We start from the raw sequence: 20,275 nt of genomic DNA, 5'->3' as shown, positions 1-20,275 counted from the left end.
CCCTTAGCGTTACCTCTGCACATTCATATGTGGGTTCTGGTCACCAAAATCTCCAGCCGATGCCTCAATGTCCGGTCGCTTGGTGCTAGCTCGATCTGAGCACGACACTGACTTCAATGAGCTATCGCGAATTTTCTCCTCGCCGTACAAAGGCAGGGTATTTAGATCCAGAAGGTACATGTACCAATAGTAAGTTCCTATGGTTTTCGTTAGTTTCGACATTTGCGAATATGGGTGTTGGTACTGACCACAAAATATACCTCCGCCGATGATATTGCCTAATAAAGTCGGGATGATACCTTTCCAGATGTATAGGCCAATTGTAATCTGTGGTGCTCCAAGCCAGATACCCAATGGAATGAATGTCATGTTTGCAACGACGTGGTCGAAGCCCAGGGAAACAAATGCAAAAGTGGGCAACCATATTCCTATAACCTTGGAGGCCAGATCACGACCTTGGATACCAAAAAAGCAAGCTAAACACACTAGCCAATTGCATCCAATGCCACGCAGGAGTATCATGTGGAAGTCAGGAGTGACCTGCTTCTTTGTGGCGAAAGAAATAACAGCGGACCTGAACGGCTCTGCGGAAAAAACATTTCCATCTATGGGACCAACATTAGTCACATCGTTTTATAGCAAAGGGGAAGCGAAAGTCGGTTCCGTACAGCCGAAGATGATAGCCACGACGAATAAAGATCCGGCGAAGTTGCCAATGAATGTCACAGCCCAGTGAATGAGCATTTTTGACCAAGGCAAGCGCTGATGGAGCACTGCCAATGTAGTAAACTAAGATACACGTTAGTCACTTGATGGTCCGCATCAAGGTCACCATGTCCGTTTTGTAGGCAGTCATACCATAAAAGATCCAGTGCAAAGGTCCGCATTTGTTAGGAGGATCATACACAGACCGTAAGGAAACACCAAGGCGCTGATAGTTCGGATCAAACCCTGGGCATTGTCTTGAAACCAGGGTGTGGCAGTGGTACTAAGAGTAGTCCCGCAAGCGAATGCAAGTAAACAACCAGCTGATACTGCACTAAAAAATACCTTGTCCAGCCGCATATTCCCTTTATGTGCCCCTGTTCTTGAGACGGCCTCGGTCACCTCTTTGGAAGAGAGCGCATCGAAGGTCATTTTGATCAAAAGACGATAGCAGTCTGTTGGAGATACTAGTTCAGTTGGTGACGACCCTTCCGTGGGCAAATCAGACATATAACTCTAGATGGCCAGGGAAGATATATCATTTGGGCTCGAAAATTCCCTTCCTGGTGAAATGAATGGCTTATCTCTCACACCTCGGCGGAAATCCTCTCTAGCATGGTTACATGCAAATAGTTCCCGCACTCGGCTAGTTCAAATCTAGACTTATGATGATCATTGAACTCAGATAAGAGTGGAACGTTGTTGACAGGATGACTGACTAGCGAGCATGTTCACACTGCGAAGATCTATCGAGTCAAATGAGAATGAGTTATCAGAATTAAGAGTCTTGGCAAGATAAGGATATGTTCTCGAGATCCTACATCTCCGCGGACCTGTATGTATTATAGTTAATGGTAAATACCACGATATGCGTGCTACATAACCCGGACTATATTGTACATTAGGTAGCTAGGGACGCACCTTTTAAGTTAACCTAAGCCAGGATGTAGCTACCTAGGTAGATACTGGCGTTGTCATCGTGACATGGCAACCGTGGAATGTGTGCTTTTGCCGCTTGTGACGTCAAACTGAACTTTGCAAACAATAAATCCTTAACAGCGAAATCAATGCTACTCATCACTCGTGGCATCCAACCGAAAGTCTAATATTTAGTTCCGTAGTGGAAACAATGAAGGACAGAGATACCGTGATTGAGTACCTTCCCTTTAATAGGCTTAATAAACAAAAATGGTTCACAATCTCACCAGCGAATTTAACGATCTCGTGAATATGACCCCAACTGAGCTTCGTGAATGGCTTGAACAAGATCAATCACACACATCGGGTTGGGCGGGTGGTTCCGGGGAGACTATTGGTCACGAAAGGTTAGTTAGTAATCCTTTCCTTGCTCGCCTTCGGTCGCAAAATTCCAGCTAGAAAACAGAAACGAGCGCTAAAGATGGCGATAGTGGCCGAAGGATTGTTCAGATCCTTGAGAACAATCCCATCGAGAACCCGTCCGACTACAACGATAAAGACATTGACCACATGCGTCGCGTGGTATCCTACTGCAAGCGCCATTTAGCGCAAGAGGAGCGAGCCAAGCACGACACGAGGAGCAAGAGTTACCGATCGCTCAAAAACTGGGGTCATGATTCACTTAAAGAGTAGGGTCGGGTTCTCGCAATATCGCATGTATCAACGTGGTGAAATCGACACTTTTTCCAGGTTCTTAGAAGGGAGATGACTAGCCATGCTTCGTGGAATGGATAGAGTATAATGTGGTGAGATAGTAGTGATACCGTGAAGCATTTGGGCCAGACGATTGAATCTTGGGGTTTCCTAGGTTGCAAACGATGATAGTCAGACGCGTCCACGCGTCCACGCGTCCGTTGTTTGGGGACTTGTTTATCTTGTTGTCGGCGCAGTAACACCGGCATACCGGAGGATTTATTAATCCTATGTGTTTTCGTAATTTATGTTATGTAATCGAGGCTCCATATAAATTGTGTAGAGAGCCGATACAGAAATACAGAGAGTTGAATACCATTGATTGGACCCTACATTTTACAATACCGAATCCACCGACACTTGTTGAATGCCTTGGTGCTGATGCCTTGATGCCTCAGGCAACTTTAACCACTTATGTTTTTCTGAATCCCATTTTAAATATGTACTACGGGGTACTGTGTGTTAATAATAATGGTTTGATTGAAACAAAAATTTCATTTTTTGTTTTCAATATTTTCGTGAATTTCCTTTTCCAGGTCCTTAAGACGTGAACCAAATATCAGAAAGAGCGTACATAATTAACAAAACTATATAACTAGTTATTATAGTGGGGGACATAACTAGTCCTCACTACGTATTAGTCCTACCTGCCCTTCCTTTCTTTTTGCAGTTTTATTATATAAACATTGATATACACCTGGGCACTCTGGGCAGAGGATACAAGTAGCAGATAGTTACAGATTGACAATACACACTCCTGCACCTCTCAAAATTCACTTCCTGGACTGCCGTCCCAATTCTCTTGCCCCGGTTGGTATGATGCCGAATTACGAGTGCTGAATCGACCCGTATGCTAAAAGAGCATACTACCTAGAGCGTTCCGCTCTACAATGGTTATAATACCCAGCCTTAGTTTTTCCATTGTGGAAGAACTGATCTCAATCATGTTCGTTAAATATCGTGAGACATATAATCTTCCTAGCGAAAAAAAAAAAAAAAGCCTGGAAGCCAATAATAATTATTTCTAGATATATATTTCGGCTAGTCCTCACATCTTGCACGTGTGCCCCTTTGCCCGTAACTAAATCACAATCTACAACGGCAATGGAGGGCGAACACCGACAATTCACTTCAGTACCCGACTGTCAAATGGAAAAGTGCTAAGGTAATACTGGCCTGATGTCCCCCTGGTCACGGGTTTACCCCCACGAACCCCCGAGTTTCGGTTGGTCTCGGTAATAACGGGATGCCCGAATGGGGATCTCCACTCCGAAACTCGATGTTGTGTTGTTTGTGGAAAGAAACAAGGATATTCTAACCGATTGGAAGACACAGAAAACACTAATCGGTATATGGCAAGGCTTATTCGCTAAATGTCTTGGCTAACATGTGGGCTAGACGTTAGACTTTCGTGGGGGGATGCGGAGGCGTGGGGGAACATGGGGGAACATGGGGAAAAACCAGAATTGATAGAATTGATGACGTGGGGTGCTGCAACCGACATATATATATGCCTTGATAGGTAAGACCACCTTGTATAGATATTCTCCTACGATGCAGGACCCCACCATGTCCAAACCAGATGTTGTTCACAATGAAGCGGCAGAGGAGCAAAATGGGGACAAACTCATGGATAATAGTGGCATTGTACGCGTCCCCTTGACCGAAGAAGACAGCAAACGCATCTGCCGCAAGACCGACCGGACTATTCTTGTTGTACTCGCCTGGGTCTACTTTTTGCAGATTCTTGATAAGACGGTCCTGGGATACGGTGCAACATTCGGTTTACAGAAAGACACTGGTCTTACTGGCAACGAATATTCGCTCGTCGGCTCCATCGGACCCATTGCACAACTTGCCTGGCAGCCCTTTTCTTCATACCTGATTGTCAAGGTTCCCCACAAAATCCTTATGCCAGTGCTGTGTCTTGGGTGGGGAATTGCGCAGACGTGCATGGCTGCATGCCACAACTTTGGCTCCTTGATGGCTGCTCGATTTTTCCTCGGCCTGTTCGAGGCCGGGTGTCTCCCCCTCTTTGGCGTTATCACGAGTCAATGGTACCGCCGAGCAGAGCAACCGATACGGATCGCTGCGTGGTATAGCACAAATGGCCTAGCAACCATCGTCGCAGCCGGCCTATCCTACGGACTGGCACACATAGAGTCAGACGTGCTGAAATCATGGCAGATGTAGGCAATTAAACCATCCCCCCAAAAACGACAGTGTTATATACTGACTCGCTTTAGCATATTTCTTGTGGTTGGTCTGATAACTGTCGCATCTGCCCCAATCGTCTACTGGCGCTTGGACAACGATATATCCACCGCTCGGTTCCTCAGTGATAACGAGAAATCTCAAGGAATAGAGCGCCTTCGAGCCAACCAGACTGGAACTGGAAATACCGAGTTCAAGTTCAGTCACGTCCTCGAGGTCTGCTTGGAGCCCAAAACATATCTATGGATTGGAATGGCAATGCTCCTCAACATTGGCGCCAGCGTGACCAACATCTTTGGTCCACTGATTTTAAGCGGCCTTGGCTATGATAAATACAGGACTACTCTGCTGACCATGCCATTTGGCGCGTTGCAATTCCTCATCATTCTGCTGGCAAGTTATCTTGCCCAAACCGCTCGTTTGAAGAGCGCTATCATCGCGGCTTTTATGCTGCCCGTGATAGCCGGGCTAGCGATTCTGTATGCGGTGCCTCGGACCAAGTCTGTGCAGAGCCAGTTACTTGCTGGCTACTATCTACTCGCATTCTTATTTGGCGGTAATCCATTGATTGTGACCTGGATCATCGGCAACACGGCAGGAACCACGAAGAAGTCTGTCATCATGAGTTTGTACAATGCAGCAAGCTCGGCGGGAAATATCATTGGCCCGTTGCTCTTCAATGAGAAGGACAAGCCGGCCTACCACCCAGGCCTGCGCGCATGTCTCGGAATTTTCAGCACCTTGGCCGCTGTTGTTCTCATTCAGTGGGTCAATCTATGGTTCCTCAACAAACAACAAGCCCGTCGACGTGTACAGAATGGCAAGAGAGCTGAAATAGTCGACCTTTCGATGCAAAATGATTACCACGAAATGCAGGATAGCCTAGAGGAGGCTGGACATGAGACTGTGCAAGTTGGGGACAATGCGTTTAAGGATCTGACTGATCGGGAGAATGATGAATTTGTGTATATCTATTGAGGCTAGTCACTATTTGGGGTCCAATTTATGCGAGTCGACCGATACTATTAGCAAGTGAGTAGAGTATCTCGTTCTTCTCTTAGTCTTGCTCCGACCTGGCCACCCGCCTCTTGACGCCTCAGGCCAAACTTGGTGCCTGAGGGATAAACGTACAACATCTCGGCAAGGATTGTTGGTTACTTGTATATTTCTCTCTTCTGTTTCCCCTCCTTCTCTGTGCGCTTTGTGCCCAATAAGTCCAGCCTTCCAAGGTTTATTTTCATCTCCTGCCAATCCTTATCTCAGCCTTATTCCTCACACAGGGTGGGATGGGCAATTTTTCCACCTCCTGCCTATCCTTACCCCCGCCGCATTCCCTAGAGAGGATGGGATATATCTTCACCTCCTGCCTAAAGAGGGTGGGATAGACTTTCATCTCCTGCCTAGAGAGGGATAGGGAAGCAAACAACACAAACTGTCTAGACCACGTCGATTTGCCACGTTCTGACCGTTCAAACTACAATATGCAGCTATGGTCGGACATTACCAGTTGAAACTTGAATGATTTCGAGGCTAGGACTCAAATTGACCAAGACTCATGGCACATGGAAATGTGGTTGCGAACTGAAGCGTGGCAATGATCCTGGAAAAAGGGGTTCGATATTGGAACCCGGGCTAGGTATGTACATGTAGTTTATCTCGGAGTCGAACAATGGTGCTGAACCTCCCGACTGTCGACTCTTTAGTAATATGATAATTGAGGCACATCTTCGCTTTGGACTTTCCTTGCGCAATTCTACCATTTGGTGGACTCCATCGGCCACAAAACAGAAGCTTACGATGCGTGCACACATGCTGGTAAGTCATGGATGGTTTGTTCTCTCGATGAGATCTCGAACATGCAAATGCAACAGGGCAATGACCTTCGGACTCGGACTCGGTCTTAGGGTTTCAAACTAGCCGGACTGGAAACCCCTGGAAGCCTAGGATCTTAGCATTTCTACATCTCTAGAGTAACATGAAGTGAGAAAATACAGCAAGATTTTCTGCGCACGTGGCGAAAAGCTGGTGGATCACATACCTTCATCATGATTTGTCTCGCTTCATATCACAAACCCGGAGGCAGGCTTCGGCGTCGGAACCAGCTGAAAACAATGACAAGCTGATCCGAGATTGGATGTCCGAATTGTCCTAATCCGACAAACAAGGCGAGCCTCGGCACATTGATATGTACCGCTCCCCGTCGCTGCTAACTGGAGTTTGAATGTTGCGGAGAAAATCTTGTCCCGATTGCCCATGATTGATACCCTATAGACCATTCATTACAATACGCGAAGTCACACATTGGTCGTACCAGCCTGTGCAGAGTCAGTGAAACCCGAGCAACACAATGACAGGTGATCTTCACCACACCGGGGAACCGATTGCCATCGTGGGAAGTGCTTGCCGCTTTCCTGGTGATGCAACAACACCCTCGAAGCTATGGGACTTGCTCAAAGCACCTCGAGATGTTCTTAGTGAGATTCCAGAAAGCCGCTTTAGCACCAAAGCATTCTACCACCCCGATGGCCTTCACCATGGCACAACGAATGTTCGACATTCCTATTTGCTGTCTGAAGATCATCGACTGTTTGACGCCCAATTCTTTGGAACCAAACCAGTGGAAGCAAACTCGATTGATCCGCAACAAAGACTGTTGCTCGAGACTGTCTACGAGGGACTCGAAACGTCTGGCATTGCCATGGAAAACCTACAAGGGTCTAACACCGGTGTATATGTTGGGTTGATGACCAATGACTATGCCGATATGTTAGGTCGGGATGTGCAAAATTTTCCAACTTACTTTGCATCGGGAACTGCTCGAAGCATTTTATCCAATCGAGTCTCCTACTTTTTCGACTGGCGCGGACCTTCCATGACCATCGACACGGCATGTTCTTCTAGTCTGATTGCCCTACACCAGGCCGTACAGAGCCTTCGAAGCGGCGAGACTGATGTTGCGGTGGCAGCAGGAACCAACCTTCTGCTGGGACCGGAACAATACATCGCAGAGAGCAAGCTGAAGATGCTCTCCCCGACGGGGCGTTCGCGTATGTGGGATAAAGGCGCAGATGGATACGCACGGGGTGACGGAATTGCTGCCATCATACTCAAACCACTGAGTGCAGCATTGGCGAATGGAGATCACATCGAGTGCATCGTTCGGGAGACAGGTGCCAATCAAGATGGTCGCACTAAAGGAATTACGATGCCCAACCCTATGGCTCAAGCAGACCTTATTCGGACTACGTACGCTCGAGCTGGACTCGATCTTTCCAAACCCACGGACCGACCACAATATTTCGAAGCTCATGGTACCGGTGAGTCATAATCGAATGAAGGCGAAAAGGCTTTACTGACCAAATCAGGAACTCCAGCAGGTGACCCAGTCGAGGCGGAGGCCATCAGCACTGCATTCTTTGGAAAAGCAGCCAAATATCAGCGCAATGGTACCCAGGAGCATCCCTTGTATGTTGGGTCCATCAAAACAGTGATTGGCCACACCGAGGGCACGGCTGGATTAGCAGCGGTCCTTAAAGCGTCGCTTGCTTTACAACATGCCGTCATCCCGCCAAACCTATTGCTCACCGAATTGAGTTCCACGGTACTTCCCTTCTATAACGACCTTGAAATCCTTCAAGTTGCCAAAGAATGGCCCCAACTTCCAGACACCCCTCGTCGTGCTAGTGTTAACAGCTTTGGCTTTGGTGGTGCAAATGCGCACGCAATTTTGGAAGAATTCGATGGGCGCCTGCTTGCCTATGGTCACAACGCTGAAGATGGCATATCCACAGCAGTGTCACCATTCAATTTCTCTGCCTCCTCCGAAAAGTCGCTTCTCGCCAACATTGCAGCATACTCGGCATATTTGCAAAATCATTCTGATATCAATATGCGTAATTTGTCATGGACATTGAACTGCCGGCGTTCCACTCTGCCAGTACGGCTGTCGGTGTCTGCATCAAGCCCAGGAGAGCTTGCTGCAAGGCTGGATGAGGCAGTGGCGTCCTCGGCAATAATACCAAGCACGCAGACGGGAAGTATCCGCGAACCAAAACTCCTTGGAGTGTTCACAGGCCAAGGAGCACAGTGGGCAAGGATGGGTGCTGAATTGCTCGAAAGCTCACCGATGGTCAGTGATTGCATCGCCCGCCTCGATCGGTCTTTGCAGGAACTACCCACTCAGCATCGCCCTGTTTGGTCGCTGAAGGAGGAGCTTGTTAAAGACAAGTCCTCATCTCGTATTGGCGAAGCGGAGTTTTCACAACCTCTTTGTACTGCGATTCAGATTGCGTTGGTTCAGCTTCTCCAGGTAGCCAATCTGAAACTTACTGCTGTCGTTGGCCATTCGTCCGGTGAGATTGCCGCAGCGTATGCCGCGGGATATCTCAACGAAGAGGATGCTATCCGCATTGCCTATTACCGCGGATGGTCTCTACAATACGCGACCGCCCAGGGAGGAAAGAAAGGGGCAATGATGGCCGCGGGAACATCATTTGAAGATGCAAAGGAGCTCTGCGAGATGCCTTCACTCGAGAACAGAGTTTGCGTAGCAGCTAGCAACTCATCCGCCAGCGTCACTCTTTCCGGGGACGCTGATGCGATCGACGAGGCCAGGGAAATCCTTGAAGACGAAAATAAATTTGCTCGCTTGTTGAAAGTGGACCAAGCTTATCACTCACATCACATGCTTTCCTGCGCAGCTCCTTATATCGCAGCGATCCACAGGTGTGGTGTAACCATTCAGTGTCCACCGAGTGGCAGTGCTACCTGGATCTCCAGTGTGTATGGCGAGAATATTGACAATGTCGATGACAACCTTGCCGACATGTACTGGAGCAACAACATGGTCAAGCCCGTACTATTCTCCCAGGCCGTCACTTATGCAGTTGGTGCAGCTGGCCCATTCGACTTGGCTTTGGAGATCGGTCCTCATCCAGCATTGAAAGGACCTGCGATGCAAACAATCCAAGAAGTGTCTGGCCAGACATTGCCTTACACCGGGACCTTGAACCGTGGCAGAAATGATAGCGACGCTTTCTCATCCGCACTGGGTGCCCTGTGGATTGCCTTGGGCGAGAGTGTCGTGGACTTCGCAGGATTTGAAATGAAGGCAATGCAAAAGCAAAACAGTCGAACAACTCCAAAACTCATCAAGGGACTTCCATCGTATTCGTGGGATCATGACCGGGTTTATTGGCACGAATCTCGGTCATCTACCGCAATCCGCACTGAAAAGGAACCATTTCACCCTCTACTGGGTGTCAAATGCCCCGACGGGACAGAAAATCAGCTACGCTGGCGCAACTACCTTCATCCTAGGGAGGTTCCTTGGCTGGCACATCACCAAGTCCAAGGTCAAATGGTATTCCCTGCAGCTGGGTATATATCGGCGGCGGTTGAGTCTGTAATTCAAAAGTATGGCCTGGGTTCAGTGCAACTGATCGACTTCCATGATGTCGTCATTGGACAAGCATTGGTCCTTGACGAGAACGGGGGAGTCGAAACAATTTTCAGACTTTCGATCGATCAAGTTCAGGGTAATTCCATGTCTGCGTCCTTTGCTTGTCATTCCGACGCCAATAAGGGGTCATCCACCATGTCTCTTCATGCATCTGCCACTCTGAAAATTATTTTGGGCGACCCCAATCATGATATCCTTCCACCACACGCCCAACCGCAAGCTTCATTCCTGGATCTGGAAGCCGACCGATTCTACAACTCAGTTTCCGAACTTGGGTTTGGCTACACCGGCCCCTTCCAGGCCCTTTCCTCCTTGCGCAGAAAAATGGACGAGGCATCAGGTTTAATTGCTGTCCCAGTGGATTCCGAAACCGAAAGACCGTTGATCATTCACCCAGCATCTCTTGATGGGGCCATTCAGTCCATCATGCTTGCTTATTCTTTCCCAGGAGATGGACGTCTACGCACCCTTTACCTTCCCACTCGAATCGACAGGCTTCGCCTCAATCCGACCGCCTGCGTCGCTCTTGGTGCCCCCGGTGCAGATCTGTCCTTCTATTCTGCAGTCACAGATGCCCGCTTCGCCGAACTCTCTGGTGATGTTGATATATTTTCCGCAGACGGGAGACATATTTTGGTTCAACTTGAAGGTCTTCATACCACACCGCTGAGTCCGTTGACATCCACAAACGATGTTCCCTTCTTCACGGAAGTGATCTGGGATGTTGATAGGCCCACCGGATGGCAACCAAAGAAAGCTGAAGACATGCTTCCCCAAGACCGTTCCCTAGGCATGGATCTCGAACGCGTCGCCCATTTCTACTTCAAGAAACTCGAGAATTCGCTTCAGCACTCCGATCGTGCAAATGCTACTTGGAACCATACACATCTTCTCTCATATGCGGAGCATTGTACAACATCCGTTGCGAATGGAAAACATAAATTCGCAAAGCCGGAATGGGCAAATGACACCATGGAGCATGTTGCTCCAATTCTAGATCGGTGAGAACCTGAACTCTCTTGTTGATCTGGCAAACCAAGATTGAACCGCACTGACTCATCTACATAGCCATCCCGACAGTATCGACATCAAAGTGCTGTCTGCAGTTGGCGAAAACCTTTCTGCTGTCATTCGCGGAGATATGAATTTACTTGAAATCCTGATGCATGACAATATGTTAGCGGAATTCTACGCCGAAACACTTGGGATAGATGCATACTTGGACGCTATTGCTGAAAAAGCTCGCCAGATCAGCCATAGATACCCCCATGTTAACGTTTTGGAGATTGGTTAGTCCATGCACATTTTCAAAACTGTATTCAATACTGATATATCATAGGAGCCGGTACGGGCGCTACCTCAGATCGAGTCATCCGTGCAATGAGCTCCTCGTTTGCGTCATACACATACACCGATATTTTGGACTCGCAGTTTGATGACGCACGTGAAAGATTCTCCGATTATCAATCCAGAATGGCGTTCAAGGTGTTGGACATCGAGAAGGACATCGGAGAACAAGACTATGAACAGGGTTGTTTTGATATTGTCATTGCTCCTCTGGCCCTGTACGCCACCAGAAAGCTTGAAGTAACCCTGACAAATGTTCGTCGGCTACTGAAGCCTGGTGGGTACCTGGTTATGCTCGAACTGACGGACTCAGATGTCATGCGCTTCGGGCTCATCCTTGGTGGCCTACCAGGTTGGTGGCTAGGCTACGAAGAGGGAAGAACACTATCCCCCTGTATATCGGAGGACAAATGGGAAGGACTGATGCAAAAGGCTGGATTTTCTGGTTTCGAAGCCCTGTTGTCGTCTTCCAGAACCTCGCCTCTGCCATTCTCTGTCATGGTTACTCAAGCTGTCGATCACCGTGTCAATTTCCTTCGTGATCCCCTAGCGGCGAACCATCTACCACTGGGTGTGGACTCGTTGACAATCATCGGAGGGAAATCATCCTTGACTGCTGATATGGTAGTCGATATCAAAACCGTGGTCCGTCCCCACTACAGCAACATCTACACAGCCAGTTCTTTAGGTGACCTTATCTCAGCAAACCTACCGGTAATGGGGTCAGTGATTAGTTTGATTGAATTGGATGGGCCAGTTCTAAAACACATGTCTCCTGGGAACCTGAAGTCATTCCAAGAGCTCTTCAAACAAAGCAAGAATGTTCTATGGCTGGGACACGGTGCCCAAGGGGAGAACCCCTATGCCAACATGTTCGCAGGAGTTCAACGCACACTGGCCATGGAGATGACTCACCTCCATATCCATTTCCTCAACCTCCATTCGCTTCATGACGCCGATGCCAAGATTATCGCAACAAAGCTCCTCCATTTGGAAGCTGCCGAGATTTGGGATCAAAGTAGCCAGCTCGATGGGATATTGTGGTCCAACGAGAGGGAGTTACTACTAAAAGATGGTCACTTCAAAGTTCCTCGATTCCGCCTCAACTCTGGCCGAAATGATCGATACAATTCCTCAAGGCGTCTCATCATTAAAGAGGTTGAGCGTACCGGGTCTGTGGTCACCATCCAACCAACTGAAATTGGATATCAAATTGAAGAAAAGGACTTTCGAGCCTCGCCCTCTTTCCCGGATGATGTGGATATCGATGTGACTCACTCTTTGCTCCGCGCCGTCCGTATCACTCCATCGGGCAATTATTTCTTGGTAGTTGGGAGAAATACCTGGAATGGTGAGCGTGTGATCGCGCTGTCACATACTCTGGACTCTCAAGTCCGTGTGCCGCATGGCCTCGCGGTGCGATGTGTAGATTCCGAAGAGCTAGGAATTCGATCGATGCTCACCCTCTATTTCCATTTCCTTGCCCTCTCTATGCTTCAACACCTTCGATCGGGGACGACATTGGCTGTGTTAGACCCTGACTTCTCCCTGTCACCCGTCCTTACGAAATACGCAAGCGAAAAGAATGTTCAACTTGTGCTTTTGACAACAAAGGAAGGACATTGCTCGTGGCCATGGATCCAAATCCACCCAAACTCCACCCGGCGTGAAGTACTGAGCAAGTTACCTAGCAATATTTCCCGCCTTGTGAACCTGAGTGGTAGCTCCGATGTGACTACTCTCCTGAAGACATGCTTGCCGACAGACTGTAATTTCGAGAGCGAGGGCACTCTAACTGCCAACTGCTCCCAATCCCAGTACACCTCAGAGAGAGGCCAATTGGCTATGCAGCTGCAGATTTCCTGGGGGAGAGCACAATACGACCTGATACCATTCAATATGCACAAGTTTGTTCCTATAGGGCTCGAGGACCTGATTCGTGCACAATCGCCGCTTGCGGAACAGTCTTTAATTTCATGGGGTCAATCGAAGCTTGCTGTCCAGGTTCGCCCTGCTACCAAACAGGTCAAATTCTCAAAAGACAAAACCTACTGGCTAGTTGGACTGACAGGCGGGCTCGGTTTGTCGCTTTGTCAGTGGATGATCGGACAGGGGGCACGATACATTGCGCTATCAAGTCGAAATCCAAATATTAATGACCAATGGCTGCAGAGAATGGCTGCGAATGGCTGCACTGTCCGAGTCTTTTCGAAGTAAGCTCTCGATCTCGTCTCAGTCACTCATACTAACACATGTAGCGACATAACGAATCGGGAATCCGTTCAAGCGACCCATCAGAACATCAGCGAAACCATGCCTCCCATAGCTGGTGTTGCGCAAGGTGCCATGGTGCTCCAGGACACAATGTTCATTGATTTAGATCTTCCTCGCCTTGAGAAGGTTCTCCGCCCTAAAGTTGAAGGTAGTATAATACTGAATGAACTGTTCCCAGAGGACACCTTGGAATTCATGGTTTTCTTTTCATCAATGGCTGCTATGACAGGAAACCCCGGCCAGGTTGCCTATAATGCTGCGAATATGTTTATGGCGAGTCTGGCAGCCCAGCGCCGAAACCGCGGCCTGGCAGCACATGCGATTAACATCGGCGCGATTGTCGGTAACGGCTATGTGACGCGAGAGCTTAACATGGGCCAACAGTCATATCTTTACCGAGTCGGCCATTCTTGGATGTCTGAGCAAGACTTCCATGAGGTGTTTGCCGAAGGTGTACTGTCCTGCAGGGAGCGTACAGGAAGCGCTGAGCTATGCTGTGGACTCAGAATTGACGATGACGAGTCAAAGAGTTGGATTTCTAACCCAATCTTCCAACATCTGGTCCACAAGTATAGCAATCTCGTGGTGGCAGACAAGAAAGGAAAATCTGGCGTGTTGATAAAAACACGCTTGTTCGAGGCAACTTCGAATCACGAAGTTATCGAGATCTTGCAAGGTACGGATATCGCAGATCCTATACCCAGCTGAAACTAAATATTGTCTTTAGATGGCTTTGTGTTGAAGCTCCAGTCAGCCCTTCAGGCTGATCCCAGCAAGCCTATGTTGGACATGAGTCCAGATGAGCTTGGTGTGGATTCATTGGTCGCTGTTGACCTTCGATCATGGTTCCTCAAGGAGTTGGGGGTTGATATGCCGGTGCTGAAAATCTTCAACGTGGCGTCCATTCGTGAGCTTTTGGCCACTGCTGCAGAGGTTCTGCCAGAATCTTTGATTCCAAATTTGATCCCTGGCGAACAGGCTGTAAAGCCACCGGCGTACCAACCCAATCCTTTGGTGGCTGCAACAGCTTCACCCGCAGATTTGCCCGTGGATATAATAGTTGCAGAGACTAGAGCCAGCTCCGTGGAATTGAAGATTGCACTTCCGGACGCAACAAACGCGTACAGTGGCAGCTCCGCGACATCTTTGATCACTGGGGACTCGAATTCCGAAAAGGACGGCGACACCTCCTCATCCGTTTTTACTGACGACAGCGAGATGAGGCTCCCAAAACGTGAAATCCAAAGAACTATACCAATGTCCTACGGGCAGTCGCGTTTCTGGTTTCTAGAGCATCTGGTCGAGGACAAGACCGCATTCAACATTACACCCACGTTTGAATTATCTGGTCGCCTAAGAATTGAGCAATTTGCGAATGCTGTACAAACTGCGGGACAACATCACGAAGCCTTGCGTACTTTCTTCTTCACTGACGAAGAGCGGAATCATATGCAAGGCGTTTGGACGAAGTCTTCCTTGCAGTTGGAGCATGTTGCAATCTTGGACAAGACCGAAGTCGCAGAGGCCTCAAAACAGATGAAGGCACACGTGTTCAATCTTTCTGATGGCGAGCTCATGCGTGTTCGGCTGCTTTCGCTCAACCAAGATAAGCACTGGATAATCTTCGGCTTCCATCACATCAACATGGATGGCATTAGCTTCGAGGTATTTTGGGCAGACGTGGAAAAAGCATATGAAGGCCAAGCCCTTTCCGAGGATGGACTTCAATATCCAGACTTTACTATGCGGCAGCTTCTTGAATACGAAAAGGGCGCCTGGGCTGGGGATCTCGCTTACTGGCGAGCACAATATACACAGATTCCACCCGCACTTCCCCTTCTTCCTTTTGCCCTACAACCCATGCGCCCCAAAGTTGCTCAATTTGGGTCTCATACTGCCCAGATTCGTCTCGATGTCAGTTTGTCGGATTCCATTGACCGATGTTGCCGGATGTTCAAATCAACACCCTTCCATTTCCATCTGGCAGTTTGGAAGACCCTTCTTCTGCGCTTCTTTGATACGAAGGAGATTTGCATCGGCGTCGGAGATGGGAACCGTACGGATGCCGACATCCTGCGGAGTATGGGGCTTTTCTTGAACCTCCTTCCTGTGAAATTCTCTCAACAGCCAGGCCAATCCTTTGGGGAATCTCTCAAGGAGGTCCGGAACATCACGCAGCGTGCATTTGCCCATTCGCGTGTGCCATTTGATGTGATCTTGACAGAGCTCAACGTTCCCCGATCCGCATCACACAATCCCCTATGCCAAACACTCTTCAACTATCGACCCAAAGTCGAGCAATCACGAAGCTTCTGCGGTTGTGTAGCCGATGGCGCACTTTTGGGCGGCGGCGAAACCTCTTTTGATCTCGGTCTGGATGTTGGCAACGTCGGTGCCGGCGAGACGCTAATTCACCTGTCTGCCCAGATGGGCTTGTATGGAATGGAGCATGCGGAAATTCTGCTCAGCTCCTATGTCAATCTTCTCCGGTCTTTTCTTCAAAATCCAGCGACTCGTGTGACCTGGCCGGGATTGCATTCCAAAGATGACCTCCAGAAGGCAGTGGCTGCGGGCCGAGGCAAGTCAATTCCCCATAAATGTAGATCTTTCGCTAAAACCCTAAATTAGGACCGGAGCTCCGAGACAAATGGTCTATGACTATTGTCCACCGCCTCGACGAGGTTGCCTTGCGCTATCCGGACCGTATCGCATTGAAGACCCATGATGGGAGCTCCTTGACTTATAGTGAAGTCCAGCGTCGGATCGATGTTATCGCAAACGAACTCCTTCGCAACGGAGTTGGCGCAGGGACCCGTGTTGGGGTTTTCCAATCCCCCAGTGCAGACTGGATATGTTCTCTCATGGCCATCTTGCGTGTCGGTGGTGCTTACATTCCATTGGATAAAAAGGTGGGGATGAACAGACTCGCGAGGATCATGAACGAAACACAAGCACCGATGGTGTTGGTTGATACAAACTCCATGTCCGACTATGCCCTTTTGCACACCACGGCAAAACCGATTGACGTAGGTAGCCTAAACAGCTCTACTGCAATCGCCGTCCGAAACATGGCTGTCTCAAGCCAGACTGCGGTGATCATGTATACTAGTGGATCAACTGGTGTCCCAAAGGGAATCATGATTGCCCATTCAGCATATGTTCACCATATTCAGTCATCCACGGCCGTCTGGAAACTGAAGCAGGGAAACGAGACCATCCTGCATCAATCATCATATGCGTGGGATGCGTCTTTGTGGCAGATCATGGTCTCCCTATGCTCTGGCGGGACCCTTGCAATTGCATCTGATCTCACACGAGGTGATCCCGTTGCTCTCACACGACTCATCGTATCCGAGAATGTGACATGCACCCTTGCGACGCCCACAGAATATCTCGCTTGGATTCGTCATGGTCGCTCCCACCTGAGTAACTCTCGCTTGTCGACCGTGATATGTGGTGGTGAATTCATGTCAAGTGGCCTGATCAAAGAGATCAAGAATCTTCATCGGTCGGACCTCAAACTGATAAATGCTTATGGGCCGGCGGAGATCAGCGCTGCATGCTCGGGCAGTGAAGTTCCGTACAACCTGCTGGATTCTACATCAACATGCCTCGCGCAAGCTCTTTATACACTACCAAACTACTCTGTTTACATTGTCGACGAAACCATGAAGCCTGTTCCCATCGGAGTTCCTGGTGAAGTGGTTGTTGGTGGCGCAGGGGTTGCCCAGGGCTATCTTGACGGCACCAAGACAACTGAGCGATTTTCAAATGATCAGTACGCGAGTAAGTTTTTCCAGGAGAAGAACTGGACAAGAATCCATCACACTGGAGATCGCGGAAAGCTCAATCGCGATGGTGGTCTTATTCTCCTCGGGCGCATGGACGGGGATAACCAAATCAAATTGAGGGGAATTCGCATCAATATTGAAGAAATAGAGACGGCGATCGTCAGTTCTTCAGCTGGAACTATCGCACAAGCTGTGGTATCCGTTCGTTCAGATGCAACTCAGTCTGGGGGCGATCAATTTCTTGTTGCCTTTGTCATAATGGCTACCACACACGATTCTGAAAATGCGCATCAATATCTCGCGCGCCTTTCCCAAGAGCTACCACTGCCGCGTCATTTGCGACCTGCTGCTATAATCCCAGTTGAGAATGTTCCTCAAAATAACTCAGGCAAGACTGATCGTGTCGCGGTCGGCGCACTTCCCATTCCGTTGATTTCATCCCAGCTGCCGGACGACAGCACTCTCACGGCATTTGAACAGTCATTGCGTCAGCTCTGGCAACAAGTACTACCGCGGGAACTTAGTAGCTTTCACTCAATTGATTCCCAATCTGACTTTTTCCACGTTGGTGGAAGTTCCCTCGCCCTTGTGAACCTGCAAGCTCTAATCAAGGAGAACCTCGGTGCGTCTATGGCATTGTATCAACTTTTCGAAGCCAGCAGTCTACGTGAAATGGCGGCCAGAATTCAAGACATATCTCGCCCCTCACTCGATCTAGACGTGAATTGGGATACAGAAGTTGAAGTTACATCTGACCTCACTTCATCTCTGACTTACGGTGGCACTCACATTATCCCATCGGGGGTCAAGAATGTGGTGCTTACCGGGGCAACAGGTTTCCTTGGCAAAGAAATACTCCGAGGACTCATAGAAGATGGAAAGGTCTGGTCCGTCCATTGTCTTGCTGTCAGAAAACGATCCTCGGGTTTACCTGAACTATTTTCCCATCCGAAAGTTCATTTGCATTATGGTGATCTGGGGGCTCCTCAACTAGGACTATCTGAAACCGAGACCAAATCGATATTCTCCTGTGCAGATATCGTTATTCACAATGGCGCGGATGTGTCGTTCATGAAAACATATCAGACTCTCAAGCTGATCAATGTGGCGTCGACGAAGGAACTCGTCAAACTTGCATTGCCTCGGCGTATTCCATTCCATTTCGTCTCGTCGGCTGGTGTTGCAAGACTTGCTGCCCAAGAAACCTTCGGGGAGATATCTGTATCGTCATATCCTCCTCCATCTCGACCAACAGATGGGTACATCGCTGCCAAGTGGGTGAGCGAAGTCTACCTCGAGCACGTCAACCGCCAATTTGGTCTGCCCGTATGGATACACCGCCCATCTAGCATCACCGGCACCGATGCGCCGGAACTTGATCTTATGAGTAATGTCATGCGGTTTACCAAAGAAACCCAGAAAGTGCCAGACTCGAGCTTATGGTCGGGGGTCTTCGACCTCATTTCCGTACAGTCGGCCGCAAGCCAACTCCTTCAAGCCGTTCACCATTCCGGTGTCACCGAACTAGCTGTGACTTATCTTTATGAGTCTGGTGAGATGAAGATTGGGCGTGATGAGATTATGCCCTTGATGGAATCGGGCACGGGTCAACAGTTTCAGATCGTTTCCCTCGATGAGTGGGTGAATGCTGCCGAACAAGCAGGAATGAGTGTGTTGTTGGGAGAATACTTGCGCAGGGCCTCGGATGGGCAAGTCCTCCTCCCCAGGTTGATTAAAAGTACTTGATTTTCTGAGGATGAATAAGGATGGATCAGAGTGTACGGGAATAGTTACAAAATTATAGAACGAATCAGTTGCCATCAATTACGGCACGCAAATAGTTCAATGCCTGCTACCAATATGTGCCACCGTGTTATTAGAATGAAAAGAAACATATTTCGACAATATTTTTGACATTGTTGTTGAGCGAAATCATTGTTCGTTCTCCTTATCAACAGTCATACGCAACTGGGGCTTTTTGAGTTACTCTTGTCGAAATGTCTGTCATTAGTCGAATACATTTCCTGGCTCTACAGTTTCATATCCCAGTATTCTCCGATGGTTATTGCAGCGGAATAGGTACTGCTGAATGATATATGCAGCTTAAATTTCAGGGCAAAAAGTAATATTAATGCTGCTTAGCATTGTCTATGTAGATCTGCCTCCTTTGTGAAAAAGAAAAAAAAAGAAAGCGCACTTGATTTGATGTTCATATATCAAGTTTAACATCCGTGCATAGTAATTAATCAACTAAATAGAGTACTATACACTCTTGAGTGACCAGGAGCTAGAAATTAAAAGCCCCTTGAAGAGTGTTCGTCATCTTTTTCTTTTCTTTTCTCTCCCCTACATCTCACAATCAATACCTGGCTATGCAGTCAGCGTCAGACAGTTGAATGAAATATATTTTGATCTAACCCACCGAGTAAGCCCAGTACCATTGCTCTCCTAGGCTCTGATGATGCCCATCCTTTTGAATTGGGCGAACTTGTTGTTTTATCTTGTAATGTCAATGATCAGGTCGGATTTATGGTAGATTTCAGCGGTACAGGGAACAAATTATATCACCCCATTTTTTATTTTTCTATAAATCAAGAGTCAACATCTTCCCTTTACGCCACGGCCCCTGTGTAACTAGTTGGTTCAGCATATTAATGCAAGGTGATAGTGTATATTCGAAGGAATCCTGACAGCAATTTTCCCCCTCTTCGATACCTACCTCTATATATATGAACGGTGTTGTAATAGTGCAGATGGAACTAGAACATGGACCTACATTTATGGGCTTCATTTCAACCCATGTAGTTCCCAC

General features: G+C 48.3%; 5 protein-coding genes across 5 annotated transcripts; 4 read left to right on the top strand and 1 right to left on the bottom strand.

The window, feature by feature from the left end:
• Positions 1-9: 9 nt before the first annotated feature.
• On the bottom strand, positions 10-1,137 carry N7471_012981 (formate/nitrite transporter family protein; the record flags this gene model as incomplete). The annotated part of the gene is made up of 4 exons (XM_057285700.1): positions 10-197; positions 261-605; positions 669-789; positions 859-1,137. The coding sequence occupies 4 exons, from the start codon at positions 1,135-1,137 to the stop codon at positions 10-12; spliced, it is 933 nt and encodes a 310-aa protein (XP_057131966.1).
• Positions 1,138-1,893: 756 nt separating this feature from the next.
• N7471_012980 (DUF3140 domain-containing protein) lies at positions 1,894-2,316 on the top strand (the record flags this gene model as incomplete). The annotated part of the gene is made up of 2 exons (XM_057285699.1): positions 1,894-2,030; positions 2,115-2,316. The coding sequence occupies 2 exons, from the start codon at positions 1,894-1,896 to the stop codon at positions 2,314-2,316; spliced, it is 339 nt and encodes a 112-aa protein (XP_057131965.1).
• Positions 2,317-3,930: 1,614 nt separating this feature from the next.
• N7471_012979 (putative MFS transporter) lies at positions 3,931-5,568 on the top strand (the record flags this gene model as incomplete). Its single annotated transcript, XM_057285698.1, has 2 exons — positions 3,931-4,565; positions 4,623-5,568. The coding sequence occupies 2 exons, from the start codon at positions 3,931-3,933 to the stop codon at positions 5,566-5,568; spliced, it is 1,581 nt and encodes a 526-aa protein (XP_057131964.1).
• A 1,369-nt stretch (positions 5,569-6,937) lies between these two features.
• Positions 6,938-16,300, top strand: N7471_012978 (uncharacterized protein; the record flags this gene model as incomplete). Its single annotated transcript, XM_057285697.1, has 6 exons — positions 6,938-7,907; positions 7,965-11,052; positions 11,120-11,340; positions 11,391-13,611; positions 13,657-14,348; positions 14,400-16,300. The coding sequence occupies 6 exons, from the start codon at positions 6,938-6,940 to the stop codon at positions 16,298-16,300; spliced, it is 9,093 nt and encodes a 3,030-aa protein (XP_057131963.1).
• Positions 16,301-16,326: 26 nt separating this feature from the next.
• N7471_012977 (non-ribosomal peptide synthetase) lies at positions 16,327-19,209 on the top strand (the record flags this gene model as incomplete). Its single annotated transcript, XM_057285696.1, has 1 exon — positions 16,327-19,209. One exon carries the CDS (start codon positions 16,327-16,329, stop codon positions 19,207-19,209), a length of 2,883 nt encoding a protein of 960 aa, XP_057131962.1.
• Between the last annotated feature and the right edge of the window lie 1,066 nt (positions 19,210-20,275).

The sequence above is a fragment of the Penicillium samsonianum genome (assembly GCF_028829775.1).
Source record: "Penicillium samsonianum strain IBT 33392 chromosome Unknown utg000007l_segment0_segment0, whole genome shotgun sequence".
Lineage (NCBI taxonomy): Eukaryota > Fungi > Ascomycota > Eurotiomycetes > Eurotiales > Aspergillaceae > Penicillium > Penicillium samsonianum.
The sequence above is the reverse complement of the archived record's forward strand: the minus strand, read 5'-3'. Positions and strand labels throughout refer to the sequence as shown.